This window comes from Protomyctophum parallelum, assembly GCF_964188405.1.
Source record: "Protomyctophum parallelum genome assembly, chromosome: 2".
NCBI classification, from domain to species: domain Eukaryota; kingdom Metazoa; phylum Chordata; class Actinopteri; order Myctophiformes; family Myctophidae; genus Protomyctophum; species Protomyctophum parallelum.
This window is the reverse complement of record NC_139699.1, coordinates 925,047-944,698: the sequence shown is the minus strand read 5'-3', so window position 1 is coordinate 944,698 and position 19,652 is coordinate 925,047. Positions and strand designations below refer to the sequence as shown.

The 19,652-nt window shown below is 44.9% G+C and overlaps 1 protein-coding gene across 1 annotated transcript; it reads right to left on the bottom strand.

Moving 5' to 3' along the window:
• Positions 1-415: 415 nt before the first annotated feature.
• Positions 416-16,683, bottom strand: LOC310877136 (solute carrier family 12 member 4-like; the record flags this gene model as incomplete). Its single annotated transcript, XM_083790865.1, has 14 exons — positions 416-547; positions 1,036-1,169; positions 1,324-1,511; positions 1,699-1,806; positions 2,635-2,766; positions 3,258-3,427; positions 4,213-4,408; positions 6,121-6,289; positions 7,076-7,180; positions 7,371-7,490; positions 13,635-13,733; positions 13,985-14,103; positions 16,145-16,306; positions 16,621-16,683. The coding sequence occupies 14 exons, from the start codon at positions 16,681-16,683 to the stop codon at positions 456-458; spliced, it is 1,857 nt and encodes a 618-aa protein (XP_083646991.1). The 3' UTR covers positions 416-455.
• Between the last annotated feature and the right edge of the window lie 2,969 nt (positions 16,684-19,652).

The following is a 19,652-nucleotide window of genomic DNA, read 5'->3' as shown; positions in this document are numbered from 1 at the left end:
ATACATGTGCCCTAGCACTGTAAAACCATTGCAGTAACTATACATGTGCCCTAGCACTGTAAAACCATTGCAGTAACTATACATGTGCCCTAGCACTGTAAAACCATTGCAGTAACTATACATGTGCCCTAGCCAAGATGGCTTCTCCTGACTAGATAACAGATAACGGTCTTTTCTTCCAACCACAATGAAAATACTGACAAGTGAAATTCTATTTGACGGGTTCACACAATGAAATGAATGGGTTTTGAAGTCATCTTTTCAGGGGGAAAAAAGGTATAGAATGGCAAATGTGTGTCAGGTCCCCTATTGTTCACCAGTATGCTACAAAAAACAAAGGAATAAACTTGTAAGAATCCACAACTGTCTGGAACACTGTCCCTTTCTGTCCAGGGGCATAATGAGTGTGGTCAAGGCCAAATATTGTTGACCCACTTATAGTGGCTTGTAGTCGGTCAAGAGTATATAGTGATGACCTCCCGGCCTCCCCCTCTGACCAGCAGCACTCTCTCCAGGCCTTCGGTCAACACCTCCAAGAACTCCATATCTGAGCCAAAAGTTATGGAAAAATGGCGACATTATGCAGACTCCAATATTAGCGCCTGGAGGTGTGGCAGTGTTGTTGCATTATCCCTACAATTGCAAATTATTTTGGTAGAGCAAGCGCCTGCAATGTAATGGACGTGTTTGGAGGCCGACAACAGCACAATATTGAGAGGTCTCCTCTCCTAATTCTCCACAATCTCTGTGATTTTAATTTTCCTATAATGACTGCTAAAAAACAATTCATCGTTGTAGCCCTACAGTAGTATGTTAGTGTATCTATGACAGTCTCTGACGTACATAAGGGTTTTACAGTGCCTTTCCTTTGATTGCTCAATAATAAAAACAGCAGTGTAATGTGTGGTTGGAAGCAAAACGTGGCAATCGCATGGCACACGATTTAGACACCATCATTGCATATTAACATGAGTTTTCGATTGTAAACCCCATAAAATAATAACATATACTTCCTGTAAATGTGCCAAAGGATACAGTTCTCATCTCCGTCTGTGTTCCGTGGGGGTCCGGGCATGTTGAGCAGAACTAAGCGGGCGTTGTGGGACTTGTTGACTATCACCTCATTCAGCTTCACGGCTGTGTGCATCCGCCGCACGTTGGACTGGTCTCTGACGGGCCACCAGATGGGCACAAAGAAAGAAAGAAAGAAAGATGCATGTTCAGTGACACAAGTCAACAGTATAAAAACCTGTGACATGTTAACATGTCCTCAAGGCATTTATAGTAAATAAATGGTCAAATTGCTGAACCAGACAGACTCACGGTTTGAGACTGATGAGTTCTCTGAAGTTCTCTGGCGCGTGGGCCTTGTTTCTCCTCTCTGCCTCACACTTCTCCTTGGTCCAGGTCATCTGGACCTTCTCCGGAGGAGGCTCCACCACCTCCTCCTCTTCATCAGAGTACAGGCTGCCCATACGCACCAACGAGTGCCTGTCCTTCACCAGCTGGGCCTGCAGAGAACACAGCAAACTGTTCTTTTCTCCAGAGTGACTTTGAATGCAACGCTTAACTGCCGTGGAACAGGACAATGAGCGCATATCTCATACGGCCAGAAAACCATATTTGAGACCAATTTATTTAACTGTGGGAGTCGATCACATTTAGCCCAGAAGTCGATCTGCAATATTAATGAGTCACCTCTCTGTCTCGTTCTGCACTGGACAGCCTCATCTGTCTGAGCATCTGGGAGCGCTGCTCCATCATCAGGGTCCTCTCGTAGGTGTAAGCCGAGATGTCACTGTCATGCTGGGAAGAGTCCACAAGAAGCCATTATACAGAAGAAACCTTGTATACAGTATCCATATTTCCACTTTTTTTGTTTGCTAGCCCCTCCAATACAAAAAAATAAAAATAAAAATGTCACTACTGTGACACGAAAAACGGATTTACAAATGCACTTACATGCAAAGGTAAATACTTGTTCTTTGTGTATTTAATGCAAGCAAGCAAGTTAAAGTTACGCAAAACACCTTTTGCGCTTTGTCAAGGACAATAATTGCAATGTTGTATTGAGTTATCAACATAGAGATGTGTTATTGCACTGCTCTAGTGAGTGATAATTGTGACACGAGTGTGGATTATGCACCTGTTAATGAAGACAAATTCCTGTACAGCTCATTCCCGTGTACAGCATACAAATACTGTGAATCTCATATTTAGGTTTTGGTAGCATTTAGTGGTGGAAAGTAACTAAGTAGATGTACTGAAAAAGTACAAATTATTTGAAAACTTTGTTTGTTACTAGTTACTTTGTGGATTTATATCATTACTGTTTTACAAAACATGCATTAATCCCTCTGTACTTACAATCCCTACGTATCTACAAGCTCAAAACATGCATTAATCCCTCTGTATTTACAATCCCTACGTATCTACAAGCTCAAAACATGCATTAATCCCTCTGTACTTACAATCCCTACGTATCTACAAGCTCAAAACATGTCGCATGACTTTTTGCACAAGTACTTTCATTTTGGTAATTTAAGAACAGTTTTATGCCAATAATACATTGATACTTTTACAGAAAGGACATAAATAATACATTGATACTTTTACAGAAAGGACGGTTCTCACCATCTCCACCAGCTCTACCTCAGCTTCCATTCTGAGCTGGTAGAGGAAGGTGGCCAGGTCCTTCTTCATCTGGATGCTGTTGTCATCCATCTGGGCCACGGTGAAGATACGCATCTTACATTTCCTCCAGACCTGAAACCCAATCCCAAACCAAAGTGTCAATGATGATAAATTAACACTTCCATGTTGTTATGTTGTGTATTCTTCAGATACTAAATATATGATCATTCACATTGAAAAGTCAGTGAGGCGCTCTCGATAAGCCGTCTGTAAACATTGTCTTGTTTTGTTTCCTCACACAGTTTTGCAGCAATAACAACAGTATCAAAGTAAAAAGATAAGGGAAGAAAAAAGATGAATAGCAGTAAGTTTGTCAAATATGTCAGAAGTTCATACGTTAGTCCAAGCACGCATTGACACACTGGCACATGACACTTTTTTTTAACCCCAATGTGTGCTACTGAAGGACCAACACATAAACTAGAAATAGAATAGCTATTGCTGCTATTCTTCTTTGCTTCCTTTATATTTGTATTCTTTGTTATTATTATTATTATTGCAGAAAAAAATGCATGAGGAAAGACGACAAAATAATCTTCAGCAGTTTAAGAACCTCCTCTTACTTTGTGTTGTTTGAGCAGGAAGGGCAGCAGCATCAGCATGCCTCCGTCGTGAACGATCCACCACACATCGATGTTGCCGTCTATGAAGCGCTCGTGGTTGCTGGGGTAGAAGGACACGTTCTTGGGTACCATGAGAGCCAGGTGGGCGGCTGTGGTGCATCGCACCGTGTCTGGGAGGGAGGGGACGCACGCACACACAGGGAGGAAGTGAGTAGTTAGCCAACTGTTTGTCTGTACTGTACAGCCATGTACTCATTGGACACACATTTTACCTTTGCTTTTAGTACCGTATTGTGCCCAATATAAGACGACTGATTATAAGACGACCCCCATTTTTCAAGACTCATTTGTGGAAAATAGTGGCATTTTTTAGGATAGTTCCATTGGAAAAAACAACTTACCGGTAGTCTTATATTCAGTACAATAGGGGTATTATGAAACCAAGGAACCGTGTCTTCCCCCACTATATCGTTGGGCAAAAAAAAACCTTGTATGTCCAAAGTCATTATCTAGGAATCCCACAGACAGACCTTCAACCTGGGGTCCCTATTTCTGGCATGTCAGACTAATTTTTCTTTTTTATATAAAATTGCAGATCTACATCCTCACAATGTGTCATACGACAAAGTATAAAATACTATGGTACAGTAGATACATTTCTGGCAACAATATAAATGTTTATTTAGTGCCTTTATCCAAGGCGCTTTACATTCACCTATTCATACACACATCCGAACACCGATGGCAGAGGAAACCATGCAAGGCACCAACCTGCTTATCGGGAGCAATTAGGGGTTCAGCGTGATGATCATGGACACTTGGACACTTACAGTAACTCTGGAAGGGGAGGCTGGGATGGAACTGGGAACCTTCCGGTTCCCAAGCGGCCACTCTACCTCCTGAGCCACCGCGGCCCAAAATATGCAATGGAGAAGCAGCATGATGAATGTCTTACTGATAAACGTCTTCCAGGCACGAGGGTCCTCGCTCTGCCTCCAGCCGTACGGCCAGCCCATCACCACCGTGTTGTGCTTCATGCCTCCCAGGCCACAGGACTGGATGAGGTGGGTCACACCCTCCCGCACTTTAGAGGCCACCACCACCTGGCAGAAGCCCTTGACCCGCTCGATCTCCATCATGTTCTTTATGGCCTGGCAGCCAGAGTGAGCAAAATGTGGAAAATATTATTAGAAATGGAATTATGATTTAGTGCAATCGTGCACTGACGTTGGAAGGTTAGACGTGTGTTTATTTCCTATGATTGTTAAATAAGAAGGCCGATGCACAGCTCAAAGGTTGGTGACAGGTGCGTAGGACAATGGAGCAAATGTTCAAAAGGGGAACCGTGGTAATAAAATCTAAATAATGGTCCCGCACACACAGGTCGACAATTTGGTGGTTAGACCTTCATCAGGACAGACGATGATTGTCCTACTGTATGATTGTGAATAGTCTTGCACTACACATGATGTGTCACGCCCACACCAGTGTGAGCGCACCTGCACCTGGTCCCACGCTGAGTAGCCAAGGCTACTTATTGTCTGCCGCTACCCATTGTTCTCTGCCTGCAGATCAACCCAGTTTACCCTAGGTTAGCACGCCGTTACTCTTGAACCTGTTATCCAGCCTGTTATTATATCTGACCTTAGCCTGTCCCTGGTTATCCCTTGCCTGACGCCTTGTACCTTTGCCTATTCCCAGAACCACTGTGTATGGACCCGGACCGAACTCTGTCTCTCGACTTGCCTAATCCCTATCGGAACCGACGCCCCACGGACAGCCTTCCAGGAATCCTGACCCACGCTATGAATACCTACTACGCCTCTGCCTTTTCCCCTTGAACTTTAATAAAACCCGTTAAAGGTTTGCTGCCTGCTTTTGAGTCCTATCCTTTCTGGTGCCTGACATGATGACTGTTGACAGGCAATGTGAATGATCCGAATGACAACTAATTAATAATCCTTGGGAAAATGACATGGAGAGGAAATAATGCACAACAGTTTCACTTCATTCTGCTTTAACTTTTCAAATAACGGGATGATTAAAAAAAATCAATAATATATATATATATATATATATATATATACACGCACGCATGCACACACGCACACCACGCACGCCCATTTGTGCCGTCAGTTACACTCCAGACTGATACGTCTTTTTATGCCCTGACGTCACGCACCTGGCTAGCGGCAGGAGGAAGTGCAGTCAGCTGTGACAGCGGTGAAGGCTGTGGGACTCGCGGTTACGCTTTGGTTGTTTGTAACCCTTTAAAGTTTATCATTCGTTGCGCGCACGAAACGTTATCTTTTGGAGAGGATATCACACTGAGAGGACTCCCCGGGGATCGCTTGGATCGTAAGGAGGACACCTTGGAACAGTGGGGATTTAACCACCACACTTGTACGGCCGTGAGTGAGTAACTAACGTGGATATACAACAGAACAGCTGAGGGGTTTGGGTACAAACTAACGGATAACGTGCGGGGTACGAGACACATAGCGGTCGGGTTTTGCGTTTGTGCAAGGGCTGGATATAAGCTGGAACTGTATGGGAACTGAATACTGAACTGAACTGTGAACTGTGAACCTATGTGCTGTGAACATTTCATTATACACCTTCTTAAACTGCAACTCTACCGTGTCTGTGTTTATTGTGTTTACAAGTGACTCTACAGGGTGTGCAGTGTGGTGCGGACCACGGTATGCTGCACAGCCTTATGCAACGGTTATTCTATTAACTAACATTTTGTCAGGATACAACTGCCTGGCTGGCACCCCAGATCCATGATCTATAACAAACCGTTACAACACACACACACACACACACACACACACACACACACACACATCTATCTAGTGACCTGTTGGGCAGCTTGCGTCTCCCCATAGCTGTCCAGAAAGTTCCCCTGGATGACGGAGCCCACGATGGTGAGACCCTTCCCTGCCTTCAGCTGCGAGGCGAAGGTGAGCAGCCGGGGGTATTTAACATGGAGGTCCTCATCCAACTTCAGCAGCACCAGCAGCTGAGGTCTGGAACAGACATGAGGAGACAAACACAGCCGCTCAACCCACTTCTGTGATCTGTACTGGTGGAAACCATTGGCTCACAATGGCATCCTGTACAGTACACTCACAGGCTGACTTATACTCTGAGACACGGGAGTTTATAGAGGGATATTTTCAGCAAGGGACAACATTTTATGAAAAAGTATGAATCAAATAGTGTCCAGACTGAAGCACATGTGAAAAGTGAATTTCGAAACACCTTCAAATCTGCAGAGAAAGCATTTTGTCAGTTGACATCAATGCAGATACAGTATATGAGGACTACAGCTCATACAATCAATGTGGACTGCATGTTCAATGCATCACTTGCATACTTTATTGGTTTCTTTGTAACGTCTGTGACCTGGGATTGTCCCATTGCAACTAGCAAGAGCAAACGGGTACACAAAGTGACATGCACAATGTGACTGAGGCTTTTCAATGCTCCACTTCCTACTTTATTTCAGGCCATTATCTATTTTCATTCGGGTGCAGTACTTAGTTTAGACAGTACTTGGTTTAGTCATTGGTTAGACCAGTCATTAGTCCTACAACTACAACCTATCTCAAACCCTCACCCTAACCCTAACCTCCCACCGGGCAGCACACCTAAACCTAACCTTAACCCATGTCTAACCAATGATGCATACTTAGTCTGTATGCACCCCTTTCATTCAGCGTACATTATTACCAATGTTTAAACAAAAGTGAACAAAGTGTTCATAATATAAATATACATGTAGGATTGATGATATTATACTGTATCTGTACCTCCAGTTTTTAGTGTGTGGTGGTCCAACCTCAAGTCTTAGCAGGGCATAACGGGCACCACTCAGGGACAAACCTCGTATCCCGTCTCCCCACTCCTTTTCTGCTCTGGATGGAGGGAGGGAGGGATGGATGGGGGAGGAAGGGGAGAGGGAGGGAGAGGGAGAGAGATATGGGGGGGAGAGGTGTGAATATATTCAAATACCACTTCACCATTTCCCTCCCAGAATACATGGTAGAATGATACATCTTCAAAGTAAAAAGGCTGCACCAGGATGGAGGACGGGGCCAGACATACCCCTGGTATTCAATGTACTTGTAGATCATGCCAGCGATGCACATGGCCACTATGGCATAGTACCAGGAGGAGATGAACATCAGAGCCAGGCACATGCTCATGCCCAGGAAAGACAAGGCCCTGTGGGAACCAGAGACAAAACACAGCTGTCAGTGTCAGCTTATAAAAAACCTTTCTGACAGTTCCACAGCCTGAAGCTAAAGAGGTCTGGACTATAGCCCCCATGACTTTAAAATGTCCTGTCGGGTGAACTGAGGCTGGCCAATATTGTCATCTTTTAGAAAAGGGCTGCAAAATATCATAAAAGGTATGACCTAGAAATATCCATCCATGCTTGTTCTGACACAAGTAGTAGTACTATTAGGCCTCTTTTAGACGGCGACCATCTCCATATAACACGTCAAAGTCCCATTGCGTTCTCATTTTTTCTTACCCTTTGTCATATACGGTAACATTGTGACTGCACAATTGTACCTGCGCAGCACTGCGCAGTACTACGGTATTATAGGACAGGCGCGAAGAGACAGGATGTCCGTGCATTCACAGTTATACTGAGACAGACAGAGACGTAACCACTACACTGTATCACCAACCTTGTCTTCTAATAAACGTTCCTATTGCTTAAAGAGGACTCCGTCCATCTTTTACATGGTGTCAGAAGTAACGGAGGAGAGAAGACGAACACACGATGGCCAAATGTCCACCACCAGTGAACTTTGCCTTTGATAAGCCGGCTGAATGGCTCGAATACAAACAGCGGTTTGAGAGGTACAGGATCGCTACGAAACTAAACAAAGACGAGGGAGCCGTACAAGTGAGTTGCCTAATTTACGCCATGGGAAGCGAGGCAGAAAATGTATTCCGGTCTTTCGTTTTTGCTCAAGAAGCAGATAAAGAGGATTATGCCATCGTAGTGGGGAAGTTTGACGAGTACTTCGTTCCGAGGAGATATGTCATTCATGAGCGCACGTGTTTTCACCAGCGTGTTCAGAAGCCGGGAGAGAAGGCAGAGACCTTCATAAGGGCTGTGTATGACATGGCGGAACATTGTGACTTCGGTGCAAGCCGGGACGAGAATATCCGGGACCGGATCGTCGTCGGGATACTGGACAAAGACGTCTCATGTAAGCTGCAGTTGATGCAAGATTTGACATTGGCGCACACTGTACAGACGGTCAGACAGGCTGAAGAGGTCGCTGCACACGTTAACATGCAGGGAGAGGCTGTGGGGGGAGCAGTGCATGAAGTTACTCACCACGGCCAGCAGAGGCAGAGCAACAGGTACCCAAGGTCTAAACCACAGAGTGGGCCAGGAGACAGAAAATGGGGAAATGAAAGGAAATGTTTTAAATGTGGAAAAACACAACATGCTAAAAACGAAAACTGCCCTGCTAAACAATCCACCTGTCATATCTGTAAAAAAGCTGGACATTGGGCTAGAGTCTGTAGGGCTAAGAAGCAAGTGAGTGAGGTTACTGAGCAAGCAGAGCAGCCTGAACCACCATCTTACTTTCTTGGTGCTGTGACGAAAGTAAGCAAAGTAAGCAAGGAGAGTGAACAGTGGTCAGTTGAGCTACTTTTGGATAAGAAGCCAATAGTGTTCAAGATAGACACAGGGGCTGATGTGAATGTAGTCAGTGAGGAGACATATTGCACATACACCCCAGAGAGTGTCCTAGAGCCACCAGACATTCCACTGGATAGCCCAGGAGGAGAATTAAAATGTCTAGGGAAGTTTCAGACCACTGTAGCCTACAAAGGGAAGGCATATCCACTCACAGCTTATGTAGTAAGAGGCCGCACTGTTAATAACCTACTCAGCCGCCCTATGTCAGTGACAATGAACCTAGTGAGGAGAGTAGATGAGATCAGCCTGAACAGTGAGCAGCAACCAGCCTATGGGACATTGAAAACGGAACCTGTGAAGATACAGTTAAAAGACAATGCCCAGCCGTATGCTGTATATACTGCACGCCGAGTACCTCTCCCAATGCTCCAGAAAGTGAAGGAAGAGCTACAGAGAATGGAGAGTAATGGCATCATTGAGCCCGTGACACAACCAACAGAGTGGTGTGCACCCATGGTGCCTGTCTTGAAGAAGCTCACAGGCAAAGCCCGCATCTGTGTAGACCTGAAAAGACTGAATGAGTCAGTTAAGAGAGAGCATTACATCCTGCCTACAGTGGATGAGATAACAGCCAAGCTAAGTGGTGCAACTGTCTTTTCCTCACTTGATGCTGCTAGTGGATTTTGGCAAATTCCACTGCACCCAGACAGCTGCAGGCTCACCACTTTTATTACTCCATTTGGCCGATACAGTTTCAAACGTTTGCCATTTGGAATTACCAGCGCACCTGAGATATTCCAGAGGAAAATGATGGAGACTCTGCAGGGGCTGGAAGGTGTGGAGATCTTTATGGATGACATTTTGATCTATGGGACCACGATGGAACAACATGACAGCCGCCTCGACAAAGTGATGCAACGCATTCAGTCGGCTGGTCTGAAGTTGAATGCAGAGAAGTGCTCTTTCCGGCAAAGTCAACTGCGGTTCCTGGGTCATCTCATAGACCAGTCGGGGATCCGACCTGACCCAGGGAAGGTTGAAGCCATTCACCAGATGCCACCACCAGGAAATGTCACAGAGTTAAAGAGAATTCTGGGCATGGTAACTTTCCTGGCGAGATATATTCCAAACCTCTCAACAGTGGGGCAGCCGCTCCATGAGCTGTTGAAGAGTAAAAATGAGTGGACTTGGGGTCATGCACAGCATACAGCGTTTGAAAACATAAAGAAGCTGTTAACAACTGCACCAGTTTTAGCTTATTATGATGTCACCAGACCCACTGCAGTGTCGGCGGATGCCAGCAGTTATGGACTGGGGGCTGTGCTACTGCAACTCCACGGGCAGCAGTGGAAACCCGTGGCATATTGCTCCAGACGACTCTCAGATGCTGAAACACGCTATGCCCAGATAGAAAAGGAGTGTCTGGCTGGGGTGTGGGCGTGTGAGAAGTTTGACAGATACCTGAACGGTCTGGAACGGTTCAGGTTAGTTACAGATCACAAACCGCTAGTGCCTCTCATCAACAGTCAGAGCTTGGAAAATGTCCCTATCAGATGTCAGCGTTTACTCATGAGGCTCATGAGATTCAGCCCAGTGGCAGAGTATGCACCAGGAAAGACTCTTGTTGTAGCAGATACGCTGTCACGCAGCCCGCTGACATGCAGTATGGATGAGACAGATATGCACAGTGATGTAGCCTGCTACGTAGCCACAGTAGTGGGAGGGATTCCAGCATCACCAAGCAAACTGGAGAGCATCAGGAAGACAACTGAAACTGACAAGGAGTTACAGTTAGTCAGTAAGCTCATCACGTCGGGTTGGCCCGAACACACTAGTAGCGTCCCAATGGATGCCAGGGCGTACACTAAAGTGAGGTCGGAGCTCTCAGTAGAAAACGGCCTAGTCCTAAGAGGCTGCAGGATTGTTGTGCCAAGGTCAATGAGAGGTGAAATCCTGGAGAAACTACACCACGGGCATCAAGGCCTGATTAAGTGTAGAGAGAGAGCAAAATCATCAGTATGGTGGCCAGGGCTGTCGAAGGAGTTAAAGAACACAGTGATGTCATGCCAGGTGTGTCGTGAACTGAAGAGGACTCAACAAAAGGAACCTCTTGTCTCCACACCACTGCCTGACCGCCCTTGGCAGAGAATCGCACTAGACCTGTGCGAGCACGAGCGAAAAAACTATCTGGTGATATCCGACTACTACTCCAGATTCCTGGAAATACTGCACCTGTCCTCAACCACAAGTGCACATGTTATTCAGAGACTGAGAACTGTGTTTGCGAGATTTGGCATCGCCAGCGAGGTCGTTTCCGATAATGGTCCTCAATTCTCAAGTTCAGAGTTCCAGAACTTTGCGAAGGAGCTAGATTTCAAACATATCACATCTAGTCCACATCACCCTCAGGGCAACGGGCATGCGGAAAGAGCCGTACAGGCAGCCAAGAAAATCCTCAAGCAGGGAGATCCGCTGCTAGCCCTGATGATCTACAGATCCACTCCTTGTTCCACCACGGGCTTCAGTCCAGCTGAGCTGTTAATGGGGAGAAAGATCAGAACAACAGTCCCCATCTTGGAGAAGAATCTCCTGCCTAAATGGCCCAGCAGGAAAGCAGTGAGAGAGACCGATGTGAGTCAGAAAGCATTGCAGGCTCACTACTACAACCGCCGTCATGGAGCCAGATCCCTGCCTGCTCTACGACCAGGAGACACAGTCTTCACCAAACTGGATCATGAAAAGTCGTGGTCTACACCAGCGGTGGTCTCGGAGGAGGCTGCCACACGGAGATCCTACATCGTCACCACCCAGGGAGGTGCAGTACTGCGGCGGAACCGTCGTCACCTCCTGGCAACACCGGTCTCCAACCACACTCCATCTACTTCTACTGAGGGAGCAGAAATGGATACACAGCCTGCAGTGACTACCCCACCGGAGACTGTCCCTGCGAACCAGGCTGTGACTACACCCAGCACACCTCTGCCTGGACAGTCCATGACCAGGTCTGGAAGGGTGTGTAAACCTGTTCACAGGCTTGACCTGTGATTGAGTGAAACTCATTATGGCCTTTGGGGGGGTTAACACACAAACACTCACACAAGGGACTTGTTTTGATGCACTATTGTTTTGCCCTTGCTTAAAAAAAAAAAAAAGAGAAAAAAAGATCCAGACGTTGAATGCTTGGGATTTTCTGTTTTGATTGTTTTTTTATTTTGACAGCTATAGGTGCAGTTAGACTTGAATTGCATGAAAGTGGTGTTTCTCTAAAATGTTTACAATAGTGTTGTGTTATTGCTATTTTCATCTGCTACGGATATTGTCTGATTTGTATTTTGACTTCATTCAGTACAGCATATGTGAGATGTTTTGTTTTCCCTGAAAAAAAAAAAAAGGGGGAGATGTCATATACGGTAACATTGTGACTGCACAATTGTACCTGCGCAGCACTGCGCAGTACTACGGTATTATAGGACAGGCGCGAAGAGACAGGATGTCCGTGCATTCACAGTTATACTGAGACAGACAGAGACGTAACCACTACACTGTATCACCAACCTTGTCTTCTAATAAACGTTCCTATTGCTTAAAGAGGACTCCGTCCATCTTTTACACCCTTTACACGAGAACGCACACGTTATGATATGATGTGCTATTATGCTATACTGTCGCTAGGTGGCGATAACGGGCTGCCAAATAGACAGGTCACCCACGTACAAGAAGAAGAAACCTTCACGCAAGCCTGCGCAACACGGCTCTGGGCGCGCCACGGGATGGTATATATTTTATAATACATTAGACTACATAAACGCTGCTGCCGCGGCTGCCGTCTATCACAAGGCTTTTTATTTACATCATGGTTTTACATTCAACATCGCTGATGAGCAGCACTTTGTAGGCGAGGAGGGAGGCTTGTTCAGGAACTCCATTATATCATAATGATATGGCTCTGCATCAATGTAATAAACATATGCGCTGTGAGCCAACATGAGCCATGATGTCATAAGTTTTGCGGATTCACCGTTTTGCCTGTTTATATGGAGACCATAGGAAACGGTGTTCTGAATGATTTCCACTCTGGAAGGCGGTTTCACTTCGATGCGTTTTCACCTCCTGAGAACACCGTTCTCGTCTAAATGACAGCGCTAAACGGTACTTTATTTTGCCGTTTTTTATGAACACCATCCTCGTGTAAATAGCACCTTAGTATACGTATCTCTGCTGTCTACAGAAACCAGCTAACTCCAAAATCTTCATTTTTCAAATGACAAAACATCCAGCTCAAGTGGACTTAGAAGATTTTTAACCAACACACAGACGTATAGGATGTTCAATAGCACTGATTTATATTTAAAATAATAATAATAATAATAATAATAATAACAATAATAAAAATAGCTGGTTTGGCAGATAGTTTGAGGATCTAATGGAGTTAAGAGGTTTTTGCCGAAGCACATTTTAATACTAATCCATTGGTTCAATATTTCTTTATTGAAAAATAAATAAATAAATCAAACATCAAAAATTGAGTTAGGTGGATTCTTCCGGACAGCAACAAGTATTCATGATAACGGATTGACAATTAATTGTTTGCCTGTCGACAACAGCCATGTTTTTACTTTGTCATTGCGGACATTTCACCCTATAAACACAGTTATGATATATAGTCCATCCATCACTTCTCTTCATATCCTGCTCACCAATGGTAGTATCTGAACCTGGGCCTCCAGTTGGGTGTGCGCAGCAGGGTCTGCACTGCACATGCCAGGTTCACAAACAGATAGCACATCAAGAAGAACCTGCAGAATACACACAAAACATAGTTGTGATGTGATGTGTGTGAGCCATGAGCCATAACAATGTATTGGTCACCTGCTGAATGTACAGTACAGTGCTTGTGTGCGTGCTGTACTGTGTACGTGTGTGTACTCTACCTACATAGAGAGGATGGGTGTGTGCGTGCTGTACTGTGTATGTGTGTGTACTCTACCTACATAGAGAGGATGGGTGTGTGCGTGCTGTACTGTGTACGTGTGTGTACTCTACCTACATAGAGAGGATGGGTGCCACCATGTCCAGTGAGGCTATGAGGATCCCCAGCTCGGCTATGAGGCCAGTCAACAGCAGAGCCCATGTGGGTTCTCCGTTGGCCTTGCCGTGACCAAACACCTAGACAAGTACAACAATAAACACAGCACTAAGGGGACAGCGTTGGCAAGGGGATGCAAATCCTTCACATTAGAATCATATGCAGATGCAGAAAACATGAACAGAACAAAGAACAAAACATAAAAGTTCATAACGATTCGTCAATGACTTTGAACATTCAAACTAGTAGATGTTATGGAACTGATAAAACAGCATGATCAGGTTGAACATCCCAATTCACTTTTCCACTATGTTAATACAATATAACTAACACAACTGCAGTGGTTTTAGTTGACCTGCCTGCCCTTTCTGTTATCTTGTTGTAGGGTAGGACCTCTACTGGTTGACAAGTGCTATTGAATGAAGCTCCAAAGCAACGTCTCCTCTCCCCAAATAGGGGGATCTGGGTTTGAATCCCAGCTATTACATATGCATAGTTATGTATAGGACATTTTACTGTTGGCTATTCAAAAATAGAAGATCTACAAGTGTGTACATCTGCTATTTTTGAAAATAGCAGATGTACACCCCCCCCCCCCCCCCCCTGATGAAGTACTACTATACTGTAGTACTATACTACGATACTGATGAAGACAGCATGTCAGCATAACGATGAAGACATTGATGAAGAATCTTCGATTCGAGTTGGAAAACTGGCGAGTTATCCGGTATATGGAGCAGTTCAGCTCCATATATGGAGATATAATTAAGGGTTTGAGGTCTGAGGTCAGATGTAGAGTTGCATTTAATGTTTGTGTATATAGGGACGCATTGACGTAGCCTATACATGTTTCCCTTCATTGTCAATGGCGTTTATAAAACAAACATTGAACTAAAAACAAACATTAATCAGACCAGTGTGTGTCCAGTGGAAAACCTCGTATGAATCTGATCTCGGGTCAGAATGGGTTAATCAGACCAGTGTGTGTCCAGTGGAAACCTCGTATGAATCTGATCTCGGGTCAGAATGGGTTAATCAGACCAGTGTGTGTCCAGTGGAAACCTCGTATGAATCTGATCTCAGGTCAGAATGGGTTAATCAGACCAGTGTGTGTCCAGTGGAAACCTCGTATGAATCTGATCTCGGGTCAGAATGGGTTAATCAGACCAGTGTGTGTCCAGTGGAAACCTCGTATGAATCTGATCTCGGGTCAGAATGGGTTAATCAGACCAGTGTGTGTCCAGTGGAAACCTCGTATGAATCTGATCTCGGGTCAGAATGGGTTAATCAGACCAGTGTGTGTCCAGTGGAAACCTCGTATGAATCTGATCTCGGGTCAGAATGGGTTAATCAGACCAGTGTGTGTCCAGTGGAAACCTCGTATGAATCTGATCTCGGGTCAGAATGGGTTAATCAGACCAGTGTGTGTCCAGTGGAAACCTCGTATGAATCTGATCTCAGGTCAGAATGGGTTAATCAGACCAGTGTGTGTCCAGTGGAAACCTCGTATGAATCTGATCTCAGGTCAGAATGGGTTAATCAGACCAGTGTGTGTCCAGTGGAAACCTCGTATGAATCTGATCTCGGGTCAGAATGGGTTAATCAGACCAGTGTGTGTCCAGTGGAAACCTCGTATGAATCTGATCTCGGGTCAGAATGGGTTAATCAGACCAGTGTGTGTCCAGTGGAAACCTCGTATGAATCTGATCTCGGGTCAGAATGTGTTAATCAGACCAGTGTGTGTCCAGTGGAAACCTCGTATGAATCTGATCTCGGGTCAGAATGGGTTAATCAGACCAGTGTGTGTCCAGTGGAAACCTCGTATGAATCTGATCTCGGGTCAGAATGGGTTAATCAGACCAGTGTGTGTCCAGTGGAAACCTCGTATGAATCTGATCTCGGGTCAGAATGGGTTCATCAGACCAGTGTGTGTCCAGTGGAAACCTCGTATGAATCTGATCTCAGGTCAGAATGGGTTAATCAGACCAGTGTGTCCAGTGGAAACCTCGTATGAATCTGATCTCAGGTCAGAATGGGTTAATCAGACCAGTGTGTGTCCAGTGGAAAACCTCGTATGAATCTGATCTCAGGTCAGAATGGGTTAAAGATGCCGCAGCAAACGGGACAGGTGAGCTCCTCCTCTTCCTGCCGAGTCAAACGGGAAGCCGTTCTGTCTGCTGGCGTCACTCCCTCTGGAGCGGAATGGCCCGTGGTGGTCTGGAGAGAGTTCATCTCCACCTGGAGTCTGGAGTCCATGGTGGTCTGGTGAGAGTTCATCTCCACCTGGAGTCTGGAGAGAGTTCATCTCCACCTGGAGTCTGGAGTCCATGGTGGTCTGGAGAGAGTTCATCTCCACCTGGAGTCTGGAGAGAGTTCATCTTCACCTGGAGTCTGGAGAGAGTTCATCTTCACCTGGAGTCTGGAGAGAGTTCATCTTCACCTGGAGTCTGGAGTCCATGGTGGTCTGGAGAGAGTTCATCTCCACCTGGAGTCTGGAGAGAGTTCATCTTCACCTGGAGTCTGGAGAGAGTTCATCTTCACCTGGAGTCTGGAGAGAGTTCATCTTCACCTGGAGTCTGGAGAGAGTTCATCTCCACCTGGAGTCTGGAGTCCATGGTGGTCTGGAGAGAGTTCATCTCCACCTGGAGTCTGGAGTCCATGGTGTACAAGAGTAGTACAGTGGTATAGCTACAGTAGCTGTCATAAACTATACAGTCATGTAAATATAATGATATAATCCTGCTTAGATGGAGTAGTACAGTAATATAACCCACACATTCTCTCAAATATAAGTCCTGGATCTTTAGTGATGAATTGAATTGAAATGAATTCTTTCTTTCTTTCTTACTGTACTGTACTGTACTGTACTGTACTGTACTGTACTGTACTGTACTGTACTGTACTGTACTGTACTGTACTGTACTGTACTGTACTGTACTGTACTGTACTGTACTGTATATGCATGTCTCACCCAGGAATCAGCCCAGCTCCTAATCCAGACAACAGTCTTGTCAAAACTCGACTATTGTAACTCCCTCCTTACTGGCCTACCAGCATGTGCACTTAAGCCTCTCCAGCTGATCCAAAATGCAGCAGCTCGCTTGGTCTTCAACCAGCCAAAATTCTCACATGTCTCCCCCCTGCTCCGCTCCCTCCACTGGCTCCCGGTCGCTGCCCGCACAGAATACAAAACTCTGATGCTGGCATTCAAAGCAACCAAAGGTATGGCTCCCCCATATCTTACAAGTATGATTGAACCCTACAAACCCTCCCGCGCACTCAGATCAGCCAACGCAGGGAAACTGGAAGTACCCTCACTAAAAACGCCGGGACAACGCTCCACACGTCCCAAACTCTTCTCCCTTCTGGCTCCAAAACTGTGGAATGCACTTCCCATTGCAGTCAGAACTGCAGCATCACTCCCAATCTTCCGCCGTAGCCTGAAAACCCACCTTTTCAGACTCCATCATGGCCCAGGCCCATAGCACTTACCCTAACCCCTTAGATAGCATTTATGTTGGCTTAGATAGCATTTGACACAGACTTATAGCATGTTATGTAGACAGCACTATAATTGTATTGTATATAGTCATAGCACGCCATAGTACATATGTATAGCATAGTAGTGAATATGTATAGTTTATTATGTATAGTGTATGTATAGTTTCATCATATAGATATTCCGCTGTTACCTTCTTAGCTTACGCATGTTTCATGATAAATGCTTTTATGTGATGTATTCCCATGATTTTGTTCTTGCTTAAATGTAAGTCGCTCTGGATTAAGAGCGTCTGCTAAATGCCTAAATTGTAAATTGTAAATTGGAATGGGATGAAGAGTGAAGAGAACGAGGCAATCAAAGTACAGACATGTTGTATTTCTGAGATAGAAGTTTTATTACATTATCCAGACCATCCTTATGTTGCACATTAGGCTATGCCATTTTGACTTTAATATTCAGCTTGTCAAAACATGTAAGGCCATTGATGAGCAGCATGTGCGTCACATGCACACAATAGTCCGTTAGGCTAGCAGCATGTGCGTCACATGCACACAATAGTCCGTTAGGCTAGTACAGTGAATGGAAAGACAGGTATTAGGCTGTTAGGCTGAAATGTCAATGAATGTAAACCAACAAAACATCTGGATGACTATTTAGACCATTCTGACCTGAGATCAGATTCTAAAAATGTCTTCTACATCCTGACGGTTTTCTGAAAAAGCTATGTTTCTATGTCAGTCGTTCTTCGATTTTTCAATAGCTAAAGCATAACACAATGCTAACACTAAAAGGGGTTCCCGCCCAAAATGGGATAAGGCATAAATAAGTGAATACTTTGTGTAGACTATATATTACATCATGTATGACGGGATACGAGCAAGCTTGCCCTACAGCTGCAATGTTGGTGAGTTTAACGTCGTTTAAGACAAGCAGATCGCAAACGCAATTGGATGAGTGGGGAGACAATGGAGGGTTATTGCAACTCTAGATTCATCCCATTATTATAACAAATCTACAGTTGCAAATTGCGGCTAGGTCGATCCCTTTCTTTCTCCTGGCTTCATGGTTCTGGTTCTGGGGTCCAGATAGCTCTGGACCAGAGCTAGGGTCCAGACAGTCTAATCATGTTGATGTCCATTCTGACTTCTGAGGACGTGATGCATTGCCAACCCGTTTATCGATTAATTAGCCTATAATGTATGCGGTGCAGTGCATGTCATCTTGTTGGGTGATTGAGGAGGTTGTTGTTTGATTGATTGATTGAAATATTTATTTACAGTGTGCAGAATTACAGTAGGCCTACATTTCAAGCACAACTCGATACAAAGACTGTTGTTTGTGATGGTCTTGGCCCTCTTGGGCCAGAATATGTGCAGGCATGATGGTGCAATATGTGGATAATTTATGGATGTCGATTTCTGTAGTTTTCCATTTACAGTCTGTGCCAGTGGAGTAAAACCAAACCAGTAAAACAAATTACATAATTACTCAAATTAATCTACTAGTGTCTACACTATACTTTTTTTGGAAAAATGTAGTTCAATTAAGGTAAACTTTAATGTAACCAAATGTAAAGTTTTTAATCTGTCTGTCTGAGGGAGACCAATTAGTGTGAAATGTCACTAACATCAGCCCTGCTCTGCCTGTGGGACAATTCTATAGGGACGTGTGTGTGTGTGTGTGTGTGTGTGTGTGTGTGTGTGTGTGTGTGTGTGTGTGTGTGTGTGTGTGTGTCGGTGTCGGTGTCGGTGTCATGTATTCTGGGGCAGATTTTCAGGGAAAGGACCCATCTGACCTTCTTCTATTTCTTCAACAAAAAAAACTCAGTGAAAGCATGAAGCAGCTATATATAAACTGACGTGTGTAGTTGTAACTATCCCTGTCACCACTTCAACCGTGGAAAGGACATTTTCTGCCCTCAAGCGAATTAAAACATATGCGAGGAATACAACCGGACAATCCCGACTCTCTGCATTATCCTCTATGTCAATTGAAAAACAAATTATCCTGGATCTGAAAACCGGGCCATTGAAAAGTTCACCCAAACGGACAGGAGGATGGATTTTGTCTTCAGGTGAACCGCACGTCAAAATGGTGAGTGAAACAAATTAATTTATATTGATGGAT